The sequence below is a fragment of the Macaca nemestrina genome, chromosome 3 (assembly GCF_043159975.1).
Source record: "Macaca nemestrina isolate mMacNem1 chromosome 3, mMacNem.hap1, whole genome shotgun sequence".
NCBI classification, from domain to species: Eukaryota; Metazoa; Chordata; class Mammalia; order Primates; family Cercopithecidae; genus Macaca; species Macaca nemestrina.
Genome location: NC_092127.1, coordinates 82,812,556 through 82,829,112, shown reverse-complemented (window position 1 = coordinate 82,829,112; position 16,557 = coordinate 82,812,556). Strand labels below are relative to the sequence as shown.

The 16,557-nt window shown below is 33.0% G+C and overlaps 1 protein-coding gene across 3 annotated transcripts in view; it reads right to left on the bottom strand.

The window, feature by feature from the left end:
* The window catches only part of LOC105486299 (TBC1 domain containing kinase), a 236,237-nt gene that overhangs the window by 138,033 nt on the left and 81,647 nt on the right, over window positions 1-16,557 (bottom strand). For all 3 annotated transcript variants that reach the window (XM_011749118.2, XM_011749117.2, XM_011749119.2), the window contains 5 exons: window positions 14,263-14,361; window positions 12,567-12,629; window positions 11,924-12,050; window positions 10,711-10,761; window positions 9,349-9,432 (listed from right to left, as the gene is read on the bottom strand). In XM_011749118.2, the coding sequence (XP_011747420.1) occupies window positions 9,349-9,432; window positions 10,711-10,761; window positions 11,924-12,050; window positions 12,567-12,629; window positions 14,263-14,361 (424 nt within the window). The remainder of the gene's footprint in view (window positions 1-9,348; window positions 9,433-10,710; window positions 10,762-11,923; window positions 12,051-12,566; window positions 12,630-14,262; window positions 14,362-16,557) is intronic.

The following is a 16,557-nucleotide window of genomic DNA, read 5'->3' as shown; positions in this document are numbered from 1 at the left end:
CTGGGATTGCAGGTGTGAGCAACTGTGCCCGGCCAACACTAATGATTGGATTTATATGTTATAACTGCATATACACACATATATATACACACACACACACAGACATAAAATATATAAATTTATGTATTATTAAAAGTTATATGTTATATATTACTTCATATATGCAAACATAATTTGTAAAACTAGCATAAGTTTTGGTTGCTCAGGATAGGCTTTCAAATGAGATAACAATATGGCCTGTTATATTTAGAAAGTTCTGTCTCTAAAGAGAGCACATGTGACAACTGATGAAATCTGCACTATGTAATATTACAAATTATTTCAAAAAAACATTTACAAGTCCCTTGGTGTAAATTTTTAAAATATCAAAATAAATATATGCCTTTTGATTTGTAAATCAAAATGAAAGAATTTATGAGTAGTTACAAAAAAAAAAAAAAAAAAAAAAAAACAGAATAAAACAAAGGATTCCATGGAATCATAGAATCTTTACTCTTTTTAAGGAAACATTAAAATGTTGTTAAAGCTCTGTAATTGACATGTACACAAAGAAGGAAATAACAGAGTCCGGGACCACTTGAGGGAGGAAGATGAGAGGAGAGAGACGATTGAAAACCTACCTGTCTGGTACTCTGCTGATTACCTGGGTGATGAAATAATCTGTACACCAAACTCCCATGACATGTAATTTACATATATAACAAATCTGTACATGTACCCTGAATCTAAAAGTTAAAAAAACCTATAATTGTGATTTATACTATATAATGAGGATATGAATCTAAAGTCTTAACTTGAAAAAGTGTTTTCTAACCTACACAAGACCTATATAGAGATAAATGGTATTTTTTAAAAACATAAATTAAGTTTCTTATTAAATTTCCCATTTAAGCTTCAAGTGAAGTTTATTATATTACAGTACAAAATCTATCTAATATAAATTTTCTGTATTTTATATTTGTAAAACCTTATACTTTTTAATTTTTGCAATGAAATATAAAATGAAAATAAATTGTCGTCTTCCCTTCTAATTGCTCTGTATTAAAAATTTTTGTTCCTCTCCTTGACAATCCCCAATAAATTTATCATAAGAATTTTATATGACACTATCATATTTTTGTGCAACTGTTTATAAATAAGCCATCTGTTTTCCAAAAAATATAAGCAGAGACAAAATTTCAGAAAGTCCTACATATAGATATCCTTATTTTTTCCCTTCTGAAAAGTTTTTCAGCTTTCACTCTTTTAGCTATGATAAGATGAAAGATGATGGGTGGGATTTAAAGCAAATGTTTTCCTCAGCTCACATATCAGAAATGGTATTCTCAATTCTGTAACTATTTGTTGTTTTCCATCAGACTACTAGCCTATCCTGAAGATGATAAATATAGATAGGTTGCGAGTTACATATCTATTGTCAACTAAGAAGAATGTGACCAAACCGAACCATTTGGTGATAATGTTGACTCACTGCACTAGAAAGAAATATGATTTTAATGCAAATGAACCTGAATTATTTCCCATTACAAAGTTTTCTGCTGTAAAATTTGGCCTATCTAGTAAAAGCACAAAAACAAGCATCAACTTCTATAACTAAGTGGGACGAAGGGGTTCAAAATAAGAGAAAGGAAAGAGAAAAGTAATCTTTAGGGCTACATTAATAAACCACTTTCTTTCCTTCTGACATACCTTGCTCTAGAATCTACAAACGAGCTCACTTAATAGTTATCATAATAATATTTCTAGTAAAGGTAGGTAGGATGTTTACTGTTTCAGGAAAAACCTCCTTGGTCACATGATACAAGATATTCTTGAAAATCACAAGACTGTATACTACAATCTCCAAATATCTTATCAAATTAAAGTCATTATGCAAAGATGTGCACTAAGCTGCACATATATTAACAGTAATGGAAAAAAACATAACTGCTTTTGCACCAACCTAATACAATGCACTACCTTTCTAAATACATAACTTTTGGAGTGAAAATACATATTATTTCACTCTCATTGTTATTGTTTGGAGGGAAAGAAGAGTTTTATACCCCACCTTTGACAACTGGACTTTAGACTTGGTATGTCTGTCTTCCTCTTTCTCCCCCCAAGAGTTACTGAATATATACTGTAGTATGAACTTATCTCCTAGTTTGCCCGTGAGAGTCCCAGTTGGCACCTGCAGACCCAGCATCTGGTACAGTGCCCCTTTTAACTCCCAGAAACATCCTGATTTAGTTATACAGTCAATCTAGTTATATGTGGTACTATATTAAATGTTGGGGACATCACAGTGAAGAAGATACGATTCTTTCCTTCAAAGGATTTAGAAAGACATACAGGTAAACAGAAAATTGGGGAAACTTTCTCTTAATTTTGCAGATTTATATGGTATCTCCTCTTAGCTTTACCTTTCTGACTTGTAGCAACCACATCTTCCAAGTGTGAATATGCCTTGGTTTTATAAAACCCTACAAGAATATGTTTAATGTGCCAAAGTTTTACTGGCCAAATGTAGTCTACCTTGTTCCTCACTGGTCTGAAGCTGCCTTTCTCCTCAATAGCCTAAGATATACCTGTCCTGCAAGTTATAAACTTGTTTTCCAACACAGTTGAAACGCTAATCAATAGATTTCTTCCTAATTTCTCCATCTTTTTCCATACACTAAATACTCTAAGATTCTGAACCTTAGAATAATTTTAGTAATCTTAGATAATCTCAATAGCCAAACCTGAGTTGTATAATCAGTATGTTATTTTTAAATGTTCCCATGTATTGGTAGTTTGTCAACTCAATAACAATGTTTCTGGTGATAATTTGATAGTACCAACGATAATAACAAATATTCATTAAGTCAGAAAGTAATTAAATTTATTATATCTTAAAAATATCTGCAGGTAACAAGTCAATAGAACTAAGTTAAAAAAAAAACAGGGTATCTTGATTAAATTGATCATTTTTCTACTGATCTATAAGAGGTGAAGCATTTTAGAGTCTCATGAGTGTATATATAATATTTTAGAAAAAACTTTAAAATAGAAAATATTTTAAGTTCTATTAGTATATAGTAATAACTTCTTTTTTTTTTTCAAAGAATGATTCAAGTTGCTATTGAACATAGAAACTTTTAACTTCTGGAAAGGCAATTCAAAGATTCAGTAAATATGCATTTCTACAATTAGCTTTTAAATGAATTAGTTTCTTATGACTTAGGAATTTTCCCAAAATTTGTGGAGAAGAAAGTGTACATGTGATATTTATGTCAACCAAAAATCAATGACTACTTTGAAGTGTAAAGCTTAAAACTCTACAAAATAAACAGAAACACAGTAACAAAGAAGTACACCAATAAAATGAGAGGTGAATATTTCTAATGCTAAGCCTAAAATAAACACTTTGAAGAAAAATAAACCACTGTTCTATCAAACTTCAGTAACCAATACACAGTGTACTGTTTCAGCTCCTTCTTTAGCTTTCCATCTCTCTTTCCTATCCCACAGATCAGATTTGATTAGTGGATATTTTATCATCCCATTTTGCACTCTTTTACTTCAGTCCTCTTCGTTGTTCCCTGTCATAAGAATGTCTTTACCTCTTCTCACCAATGAAATTCCTATGCAAACTTCAAATTCATCAAGTATCTCCTTTTATGAAACCTTTCCAGAATGCTCTCTTCTTTTTGCTACCACACACAAGAAAATTGAAACCCCCTAAACTTCTTGCTTGGTGCTAATAGTATGTATACCTGTCTCCTAGACTTATAAGTAGTCATTTTCACATTTATTTACCGTATCATACTATGAAGTCCTTTGGGAAAGGAATAAATGTTATTTATTGAAAGAATCTCAGTTCTGTAAGCAGTACTTGGCATGGCCCGTGTCAGCACAGTTATATACTGAAAGATTAAATTTGGACAAATGATTTAAAACACTTTGTCTACTGATTCTTTTTTCAGCATAATATTAAAGAACATTTATGGTGGCTTTAAAGAAGTTCAAAATTAAATACTAATTCAAGATTTCAAATTTAATTTTATAGAAATCATAACTGAGGGCCGGGCGCGGTGGCTCAAGCCTGTAATCCCAGCACTTTGGGAGGCCGAGGCGGGCGGATCACAAGGTCAGGAGATCGAGACCACAGTGAAACCCCGTCTCTACTAAAAATACAAAAATTAGCCGGGCGACGTGGCGGGCGCCTGTAGTCCCAGCTACTCAGGAGGCTGAGGCAGGAGAATGGCGGGAACCCGGGAGGCGGAGCTTGCAGTGAGCCGAGATCGCGCCACTGCACTCCAGCCTGGGCAACAGCGTGAGACTCCGTCTCAACAAAAAAAAAAAAAAAGAAAAAAAAAAAAAGAAATCATAACTGAGGAAATTATTAATAATTAGAGAAACAAGCAATCAATAATTGTTGAGAGGTCTTTTAATTATAATGTTGGATGTCAAAATGTATTACTGATAAATTGATCAAACTAAAGAACAGTCTTTTTCGTCTTTTTTTTTTTTTTTTTTTTTTTTTGAGATGGAGTCTCACTCTGCCGCCTAGGCTGGAGTGCAGTGGCACAATCTCAGCTCACTGCAACCTCCATCTCCCAGGTTCAAGCAATTCTCCTGCCTCAGCCTCCCAAATAGCTGGGATTACAGGCGCCTGCCACCATGCCTGGCTAATTTTTGTATTTTTAGTAGAGACAGGGTTTCACTGTGTTGGCCAGGCTAGTCTTGAACTCCTGACCTCGCAATCTGCCCACCTCGGCCTCCCAAAGTGCTGGGATTACAGGCGTGAGCCACCGCACCCAGGTGTTTTGGCCTTTCTTATAAGTCTCTCCAAATTCATGTTGTATACACTATAGTCTCTAATTTAATAAATTAAACAAGAGATTGTCTTGCATATCTGTATAGTATGCCTTTTAAAAGCATGTTAAGGCTGGGCGCAGTGGCTCACGACTGTAATTCCAGCACTTTGGGAGGCAGAGGTGAGCGAATGGCTTGAGCTCATGAGTTTGAGATCAGCCTTGGCAACATGGTCAAACTGTCTCTACAAAAAAATACAAAAATTAGCCAGATATGGTGGTGCATGCCTGCAGTCTCAGCTACTCAGGAGGCTGAGGTGGAAAGGTGGCTTGAGCACAGGAGGTGGAGGTTGCAGTGAGCTGAGATTGTGCCACGGCACTCTAACCCGGGTGATAGAGCCAGACCTTGTATCAAAAAAGTATGTTAAAAAAGTCTGTAATTAGGAAGTGTGGAAATTTGTCTTTTTCGTATTGGAAATTCATTATTAATATACAATGTATGTATCTGAGATATGAAACAGTGGAAAAATAAAATAAGATGTCTCATATGGTCGTAAGAGCTGGCCATCTAGCCAGGTATCAGCCAACCATCTAAGAAACAGTCTAATCAGTTCATGTTATAAGACCTGTTTTTATTGCTTATTTGAGGATTCCCCAATTTTTCATCTTTATAGAGAAATTTAGCCCAACATTGTATATTAATTAAGCTTTTATATTTGGAAAGTTTAGTAAACATTACAATTTCATGTTAGCTTTGAAACTAACAGCCTTATATTGCTGATATATTTAGCTGATGATTATTAAATTTCTTTTTATACAGTACAAATACTAACCTGATTATTTTTTACTTTTAATCTTCTCAGTTTGTCTTTGGTCGCTATTTGACAGATTATTTATATTGCATAGCTTCTAAAATCTTGTGATATTACCCAAGGTTTTATTAAATCCACTCATTTTTCTATTAACTGAAATCTGAGAGAGTACACTATTAATTCTATAATAAACATCACTAATAAGGGTAAGAAGGAAGCTATTATTAAGAATGAGGCACATCCTTCTTAATAAGGTACAGGACACAACCTTATGGAACATTACTTCATAAACTATGAAGAAGGTATAACAGGGTCCTTGCAGTCAATGGCCTTATTAAGGTAATCTATAAGCAAAACACAACTTCCACTACAAAATGCACTCCTCCTTAATTAGAAAAAGTCAAAGCAAAAAGCTGTACCTTCTAAAAATCGTTCTCAAATTAATCTCAACTTCATACAAGTCCACACCGTAGGAAATGTGCAGAATTGGGCACATCTATGTCAAACCACACCATTTCAAAATACAAAAGCCAATGGAGTTTGCATTTCAAAATTAACATAGAGACAATGGATCATTATTTCCATTTCTAACACCTATCTACACTGTAGACACAGATATACAGGAATGAACACATGATTCAATTTGCTTGTAAACACAAAATTTTCAAAAAGTTTTAATTCTTTTTCTTTAAACCTCAAGGTACATGATGCTGAAAGAACAAATGTTTTTATGTGCGAAGCTATTTATCCATATTCTGTTCCTTCTACTTTTAGCTTTACTTTTTTGAGTTTACATTTTCCTTTCTGCTTCCTTTCTAATTATTCTCCCATTATATCAACCTCTGATACTCTAATTTTATATTCATTTCTAACCAAGTAAAATTATTACTAATTGAGATCCCACTTACTCAGAATTTTTGATAAATCAGATACAACATCCAGTACTCCTACTTCATTTATGAAAACTGGGTGAATTACATAAAACCATAATGATATATATAACACAGAATCAGTTTCAAGTTGTTTAAAATAAAGCAGGAAGAATTATATATAGTTAAAAACAAGATCAAAGGGATATCTGATAAGCATCATAAAAACAGTAAATGGGAGAGTGAGCAGCTTTGTAGTCTGCTCTAAAAGAACAGAAAAACTATAAGAAAATCCCCTGGCCTTAAAATATACAGAATCTTGTTGAAAGGATATAAAACAGTACATAATGCCATAATGATAACACTAGCAAAAACTAGTACTCATAGTAACAGTAATATAAAGAAATAAATAATAGCACTTATTGAATATGTATGTACCAGGAATTTACATATTATGTTTAACCTCTACAATATTTTTATTCTAGACATGAGAAAAATGTTACCTATAGAAGTTAAATTATTTGTCCAAGATTATCCAATAAGTAGTGAAACTTAAATTTGAAACACCTGTTTTAAAAGTGTGGGTTTTCTTGTTTTATTTTGTTTTCAATTTTTGTGGGTACATAGTACGTGCATATATTTATGGGGTAAATGAGATACATTGATACTGACATGCAATGCATAATAAACCCATTCAGGGAAAATGAAGTATCCATCACCTCAAGTATTTTTCTTTTGCGTTAAAAAAATCCAATTATATACTCTTAGTTATTTTAAAATGTACAATTAAATTATTATTAACTACAGTCACCCTGTTGTGCTAGCAAATACTAGGTCTTATTTATTCTTTCAGTTATTTTTTTTTACTCATTCACAATGTGTATCCTCCAACTTCTACCCTCCACTACCCTTCCCAGCTTGTGGTAACCGTCATTCTACTCTCCATCTGCATGAGTTCAAATGTTTTGATTTTCAGATCCTACAAATAAGTGAGAACATATGAAGCCTGTCTTTTTGTGCCTGGCTTATATCATTTAACATAATGACCTCTAGTTCCATCCATGTTGTTGAAAATGACAGGATCTCATTTTTTCTTATGGCTGAATAGTACTCCATTGTGTATTAAGTGCCACATTTTCTTTATCCACTTGTCTGTTGATGAACACTTAGGTTGCTTCAAAATCTTGGCTATCATGAATGGTGCTGCAGTAAACATGGGAGTGCAGATATCTCTTTGATACTGATTTCCTTTCTTTTGGGTATATACCTAGCAGTAGGATTGCTGGATCATATGGTAGGTTTACTTTCAGTTTATTGAAGAACCTCTAAACTGTTCTCCATAGTGGTTATACTAACATACATTACCACCAATGGCATATGAGGGTTCCTTTTTCTCCACATCCTCACCAGCGTGTTATTGCCTATCTTGTGGATAAAAGCCATTTTAACTAGAGTGACATGATATCTCATGTAGTTTTGACTTGAATTTCGCTGATCATCAATGATATTGAACACCTCTTCAGAATCCTGTTTGCTATGTATATGTCTTCTTTTGAGAAATGTGTAATGAAATCTGTTGCCCTTTTTAAAATCAGATTATTAGATTTTTTTCTACAGAGTTATTTGAGCTTCTTATATATTCTGGCCATTAATCCCTTATCAGGTGGGTAGTTTTCAAATATTTTCTCCCATTCTGTGAGTTGTCTCCTAACTTTGTTGATTGTCTCCTTTGCTGTTCAGAAGGTTTTTAACTTGATGTGATCTCATTTGTCCATTTTTGCTTTGTTTGCCTCTGTTTATGGGATATTACTCAAGATATCTTTGCCTGGACTAATGTCCTGGAGAGTTTCCCCAATGTTTTCTTATAGTACCATAATTTGAGGTTTTAGATTTGAGACTTTAATCCATTTTGATTTGATTTTTATGTAACTAGACAGATTTTTATGTAACTAGACAGATAAAGGTCTAGTTTCATTCTTCTGCATATGAAGATCTAATTTCCTCAGAACGATTTATTGAAGAAACTTCAAGAACAGTGAATGTTATTGACACCTTTGTCGAAAATGTGTTCACTGTAAGTGTACAGATTTGCTTCTGCGTTTTCTATTCTGTTCTATTGGTCTATGTGTCTGCTTTTATGCCAGTACCATTTTGTTTCAGTTATTATAGCTCTGTAGTATAATTTGAAGTCAGATAATGTGATTCCTCCAGTTTTGTTCTTTTAGCTCAGGACAGCTTTGGCTATTCTAGATCTTTTGTGGGTCCACATAAATTTTAGGATTATTTTTTCTATCTAAATGTGGGTATTTTTAACTTCTATTATATTACTTCCAAAAAAGAGTTCAGGAAATTATAATAGAAGTTTGAATGTGGCTAAAGTTGTCCTGAATGAATTCACAAATAGGTTACACTATGACGTGAACTCTTAAGAAGGAGGTATATTTTAGGTAAGTTGAAGAAAGAGGGAATATATTTTGGGTATGCATGCATGGGAAATGAGATAAATGAAAAGTATTTTTAATACTCCGATTACACAATTAAACATTTAAACTTTTTACTAATTTACAGTGGACTTGCTTCATGGTGAAGCTTTTTGTGAGCAATTTTGATTGTGAGAGACATAAATGGCAGTCTCTTATTTTCTCAAACTAGCATGCCTGCATTTGAACTGAAATGAAATCAGATATCAAATATCCATTAGAAAAATACCATAATTCTTTGTGGATTTGGAGGAAAGACCAAACTTTCTAATTTCTCTTTATGGATTTTATTGGATGGACCATCATATTTTGAGGGTCAAAATCTTAAATTTAATCAAATATTACATCAACACACCAGTACATCAGCAGTTTCCCTGCAGAAAGTCACGGAAAGACATTTGCTTACCTTGTATTACATGTGAGTTGTCTTTTAAGAAGAAGTTATACAGATATTTGGGAATAAAAGCAGACATACATGCATAAGCCAAGGCTAAAAGAGAATAAGGCAAAGGCATGTAAAAAATTAGTTAACAGGGTAGATGACCAGCTGTAATGCATTCACTTAGCACATATTCCTTGAATCTACTATTAAGTAACAGTTATGATAGCAAGTGCTAGAAAAACAAAATTGAGAGATAAAAGTCTCTATGCTTTAAAATAGAAAACATTTTAGACAACAGAAAATAATTCTATAACTTATATTTTAAACTACTGTGGCAATCATTATCACACAATAATCAAAACTTTTATTACCTAAACGTTGTTTCTTAAAATTTCTAAGCATGATCATTACTAGTAAGTTATACAGACCTCACGATCCTTAATTGCTGCTGATGCAAACAAGAATCTACGAACTTTGGATTTAGGCATAGTGTTATAATTCACATTTTCAAACACAGACCCCTGACTACGCTTGGGTCAGTATGAGTGATAATTGGCTATGCCTAACTAAACATAGTAAAAAACTCTAGTTTAGATTAATGAGTGAGAATATCAGAGAACAGAGTATTTTAAAAATAATCCAAAGAGTAAAATTTCATTTATCTGGGATTATGCTATTTCTACTTAATTCCATAAATTGATGCAAATTTGGTCATGAAATAGATAGACTCTGAAAATAGGGAGATGGTCAGATAAGGCATCTAGACATTCAAGCTATATATAGTAACACACTCTACATGTGATTTCAGGGATTGGAGTTATTCGAATTTAGTATTTATTGAAAAGCCTACAATAATAAAGTTATTGCAGAAAGGCAGGGAAAAAAAAAAACCTGCCATTGAAAAAGGGCTGTCAAAAAATATTACATTAGTATGTAAGTATTAGAATACAAGACAGACACAAGATAAATTTTTATAAATACAAAGTGCTTTATGGGCTCAAGAAGGAGAATAAGAAAAGTCTTCATTAAGGAAGAGGTATCCAAAATGATTATAGGCTTTGGAGATACAAGATTATGGAAAAGTGCCGCCATAATTGATTTCTTTAAAAATTCTTTAGAAAGTATACTTAGACAAAAATTAATCTCTAAGGAATTTAGAATAATCAAATTCCACTAAATTTCTAGTAATATCTTTAGCATAAATGAAACTCTCCAGTAATAAATTAATCCTTCACATCTCTAAAATGAGTCTATAATAGATTATTTCACAGAAATCTACCAGGGAGAGAAAAAGAACCTTAAAACAAAAACAAAAACCTTTCATGTCTGAATTACATATTTTAGAATATTATGTGCAATGATTATTTAAATGATAAAGAGGCTTACCTTCATTATTGAAGTTTAGATACAGGAATGGAGCACAGAGTGAGTCAAGACCTAATGCAGAGGGGTTGGGAGAAAGAAATCAAATAAATATAATCTAGTAGAACTGAAGATATATACCTTATTCAGTTCTTTGCATTACCTCCAAGTAGATTAAACATTAGAAGTATTATCCATCCAGAAATATGTCACCTCACGATTTACTGTGGGGATTAAGTGATAGTGTAGCACACAGTATGTGTCCAATATGAATCAGCTATTATTATTATCCAGATTATTATGAGTCGAAAAGAGAAATACAATAATAGAAAAATGGAAGAAAGTTACAATTCTTTGGATATTGTCCCATCTCTGACCCTAAGTGTACAATTCTGGCAATTACTTAATATCTTCTGACATACTTTCTCGTCTAGGAAATGGAGTTTCACCTATGTTCTTTTTCTTTGGGATTATGAAAAAAAATTCTTTAAAAATTGTGAAGTGAATTCCAAATATATGACATTTCTTTTATTGATAATAATGATGTGCATGTATTGTCATGTTGAAAGAATGTACATAAATCTACCTACAACTGTTAGGAGGATATAGAATAGCTCTGAAATACACAGAGCTAAGAAAAATAATACCTTTATTTAAACTATGGCCAGTAAGAAATAGAGAACTGAAATATAAAAATAGCCGCTTATAACAACACATTCAAAAATAGGGTTGGAATGGGTTTCTCATTCTTTATCAAACACAAAAATAATAATGGCAAAGCTAAAAATAAAAGATATGAACCATTAAAGATACAAGGGGAAAAAAGACAAATAAAACGAGGACTTTAGGATGAGAGCCTATTTTTAAGTCCTAATAGCCATGGTAAGTATAAATTAGAAATCATTAACTATAAGAATCTCAACTAGCCCCAACTGATTTAACAGTGTGCATAGGCGTTTAAAAAATGTATCCACAAAGATGATAACAGCTCCAAATACCTTTCTGCTTTGCTAATCAACTTGCATATTAAATATTATGTTTTTAAATGATATCTACTAGGATTTAGACAAAGATTTAAAAAAATGCTTGGATGTAAACCTCTCAAAAAATGAATCAGAGCTTCAATATTGACTTTTTCCGAAGACAAGGATGTTTAGATATTTTAATTTTTTTAAAATGTCAGTTATGCAACAATCTCCTAATACTCCAGAGGAGTTTTAATGACTATAAAAGTTACCTTGCCAATACACAAGATCAGGATGAGACACTACCCAGGCTTTTAATACACGCCTAAATTTTGCATGACCTTCTGGTGATGATAACAGTTCATCGTACTGATGACAGCGAGGAATATCCACTTCAATCTGTTAAAATAGCAAAATAATAAGGTGAAACAGTAATTGTGTAATCAGCAATAAACCCTTAATCTTTATTCACTAAAAAAGGAAAAGGAGAAGTCATAATACAAATTTCAAAACAGACCAACTTCTTAAGTGCCTAATTTTTTGAATTTTTTAATTGATCTTATGGAAACACTAAAGACGTTGTATGTATACTTAAACAGGAGAATCAGACCATTTCTTTTGAAAGGTATGTGTTAATATACTTTTAAAAAATATTTTTCTTTATAGTCTGGTCCAAATGAAGGGCAAATTTTTCAGATGAAGAACTATAGTATTTTTAAAAAGGTAACTTGACCTTAAAGTCCTATAAGGTATTGTTCTAAGTTATAAGCATAAGAGTTATGGTTTCTCTAACAATGTATGTATGCAGCAGTGTGTCTGTATTCATGAGAGAAAGAGGCTTTCTTCAGGCTCCTTCCTAAAATTTAAATATTTGACAGAATTATCTTAGGTTGCTTAAGAAAATCTAAATCATACTTGTCTATCTGTAGGAATTGGAGTGTCTTTATCAATTGCATCGTACTTGGCATGAATAGCTCCCTGCAAAAAATAAAAGAAGATACATTAGTTTATCATATCCTTAATACAACTAGTAATATAGAAAAATCTATTTTTTACAAATATCTATCTTTGGAAACCTACCCAACTACAGATAAGCACATTCAAACCCAGTGTAGAACTCATCTTAAGAGAAATTTTCTGTGTCTTTGACAATCTATGATGAAAGTCTCTGATAAGTCACAATTTGCCATTATGCTGAGGCAAACTCTTGAATTATAAATACCACAACATGAATGTTGTGGATTAATTACTTAGCTAGTAAGTATGTTTGGCTGACCTCCCAGCCCCTACAACATAACACAACCTTGTTATGTTATGTCTATAATTACATGATAGAATCATTAGGGCCTAAAGAGGTCATTTCAGTTACACACTGTTAAAAATTAAAAATAACTGAATAAATGACTACAAATTTTGGTCATGATCTATAGGACCAAGCATGAAAAAAATAATATTATTCTGGCTTATTATCATGGTAGAGAAAGAGCCAGGAAGTAGGGTTCAAACTCCAATATCTGCTATATCAACTTCTTTGAGACATTCATTTAATGAGAGTTGGAAAACCTGATACCTGAAGTCCTCTTGGACTTTAGCATTATATTGTTCTACAAGTCTAATGATTACTGTATGATATTGAACCACTGGCATTCTTGTAAAGCAACCAAACTCAAAGGTATTTGCAGACTCTTATCAAGGGAATCAGGAATGAAGAAAGGAAATTCTTCAAACAGAGGATTGAAAAGGATTAAAAATAGTTGAGGATTTTTTTAAAATATTTTTTTTAGAGACAGGGTTTAGTTCTATCATCCAGGGTAGAGTGCAGTGGCACAATCAAGGTTCACTGAAGCCTCGAACTCCTGGGCTCAAGTAACCCTCCTGCCTCAGCTTTCCAAGAAGCTGGGACCACAGGCATGTGCCACCATTCCTGACTGGAATTCTTTAAAAAGCAAGGATAATTATCTATAAGAGAATATAAGACGACAAGATGACAAAGAAATTGACAAGAAATGAAAAAAATCTGGCTAGAAGTTGGCCCGTTGTCATGATTGATGTCATCGGAGTTCTCTGTTAGTATTGCAGACCACCACAATTTGTGACACCTCTCCCTTCCTCACAACCACAGAGAAAGTGTTATAGAAGACATGGGAGCTATTTCTCTTGGTAGCACATTCCAGGTGGAACAGGCGTGCCAAAAGCCACTAAATTATGTTAGTGATTTTGACATGTCAGATTAGATTGAAAGATTTCTCCAAATTTAGAACCATTTATAAACAGATAATCATATTCTATAATAAGCATACTTCATAAGCAGGACTACCCACTTGTAACTGACATATATTCTTAAAATATTCCTTGGTAATAATCAAAACATTTTCTGTGACCACCATTAAATGAAATATTAAATAGCACAATCTAATAAACCCTCAATTATATTTTTCTTTTCTATTGTTTTCCTATGTTCCTTCCACTTAAAATTGCCAAATATTCTAATGCTTATATTTTACTATATAATTTTCTAGTAACTGGAAAAATTCATATTTGGAAAGCACTCTCCTTCTTCATCCTTTCTTAGCATAATTAATCAGCTTCTAACCTTTTCTTTTTTCCTTACCTCAACTCCCAGAAGAGCAGCCCAGGTTAAACCTCTCAAAAGAGGAGGAATGTCAATTCTTGCTTCTTTCCATATTTGATTTTTTTTATATGGATAAGCCTATATCAAAAAAGAAATGAAAACGCCTCAAATTACCTAGTGCCATCTTTCAGTCTAGACAGTTCTGAATATACCCATGATAAAACTTAAGTGACTTGCAATAAATTTCAAAGTACGTGCAATTATTGTGTCTGGTGTTATTAATACATATAAATAAGCAGTAGAATGAATCCCTAACACCATGCAAAATTTATATTATATAATTAAGAAGAGGAGCTGATTCTATCTATTTTTAAATCCTTCCTCTCTATTTGATGCTCTGGGGGGATTTAAAATGAGTCATTTTAAATGAAGGATAATAGTACCAGCCTCATACGGGTTAAATAAGACAATGCAGGTAAAGCACTCTGTTAAAAACGTGGTGACAGAGAAGTGTTCAATCACTATAAGCTACTATTATGGGTACTTCTGCATTTTGCATATACATTTGTACTTTTATAAATTTGTGTCTTAGGAGAAATTTCTAGAAGAGTATTAATAGGACAAAGGACACAGATGTTGTTAAGGTTCATGATATATGCATTCAAATTGTTTTATGAAATGTTTCAGTACATTCACATTTATTACAACAGAATGAGAGTTCCAATATCATTGCAACTGTGCTCACTTTGTGAATGTGGTATGGAAAATCAATCTGATTTTAATTTATATATATTTTTTCATTCCTAGTGAAGATGAACAATTTGAAAAGATTTACTAGTTGTATTTATATTATGTACTCTATCCATTTCTCTGTTTCAATATTGATGTTTTTCCTGTTGACTTTTAAGTCTTCTTTTAAAAAATAAGGACATTAAAGACATAACATACCAGAATCTCTGGGACACATTTAAAGCAGTGTGTGGAGGGAAATTTATAGCACTAAATGCCCACAAGAGAAAGCTGGAAAGATCTAAAATTGACACTCTAACATCACAATTGAAAGAACTAGAGAAGCAAGAGCAAACACATTCAAAAGCTAGCAGAAGGCAAGAAATAACTAAGATCAGAGCAGAACTGAAAGAGATAGAGACACAAAAAACCCTCCAAAAAATCAATGATTCCAGGAGTTGGTTTTTTGAAAAAATCAACAAAATTGATAGACCGCTAGCAAGAATAATAGAGAAGAAAAGAGAGAAGAATCAAATAGACGCAATAAAAAACGATAAAGGGGATATCACCACCGACCCCACAGAAACACAAACTACCATCAGAGAATACTATAAACACCTCTAGGCAAATAAACTAGAAAATCTAGAAGAAATGGATAATTTCCTGGACACTTACACTCTTCCAAAACTAAACCAGGAAGAAGCAGAATTCCTGAATAGACCAATAGCAGGCTCTGAAATTGAGGCAATAATTAATAGCCTACCAACCAAAAAAAGTCCAGGACCAGATGGATTCACAGCCGAATTCTCCCAGAGGTACAAGGAGGAGCTGGTACCATTCCTTCTGAAACTATTCCAATCAATAGAAAAAGAGGGAATCCTCCCTAACTCATTTTATGAGGCCAACATCATTCTGATACCAAAGCCTGGCAGAGACACAACAAAAAAAAGAGAATTTTAGACCAATATCCCTGATGAACATCGATGCAAAAATCCTCAATAAAATACTGGCAAACCAAATCCAGCAGCACATCACAAAGCTTATCCACCATGATCAAGTGGGCTTCATCCCTGGGATGCAAGGCTGGTCCAACATATGCAAATCAATAAATGTAATCCAGTATATAAACAGAACCAAAGACAAAAACCACATAATTATCTCAATAGATACAGAAAAGGTCTTTGACAAAATTCAACAGCCCTTCATGCTAAAAACTCTCAATAAATTCGATATTGATGGAACATATCTCAAAATAATAAGAGCTATTTATGACAAACCCACAGCCAATATCATACTGAATGGGCAAAAACTGGAAGCATTCCCTTTGAAAACTGGCACAAGACAGGGATGCCCTTTCTCACCACTCCTATTCAACATAGTGTTGGAAGTTCTTCCTAGGGCAATCAGTCAAGAGAAAGAAATAAAGGGTATTCAGTTAGGAAAAGAAGAAGTCCAATTGTCCCTCTTTGCAGATGACATGACTGTATATTTAGAAAACCCCATCATCTCAGCCCACAATCTCCTTAAGCTGATAAGAAACTTCAGCAAAGTCTCAGGATACAAAATTAATGTGCAAAAATCACAAGCATTCTTATACACCAGTAA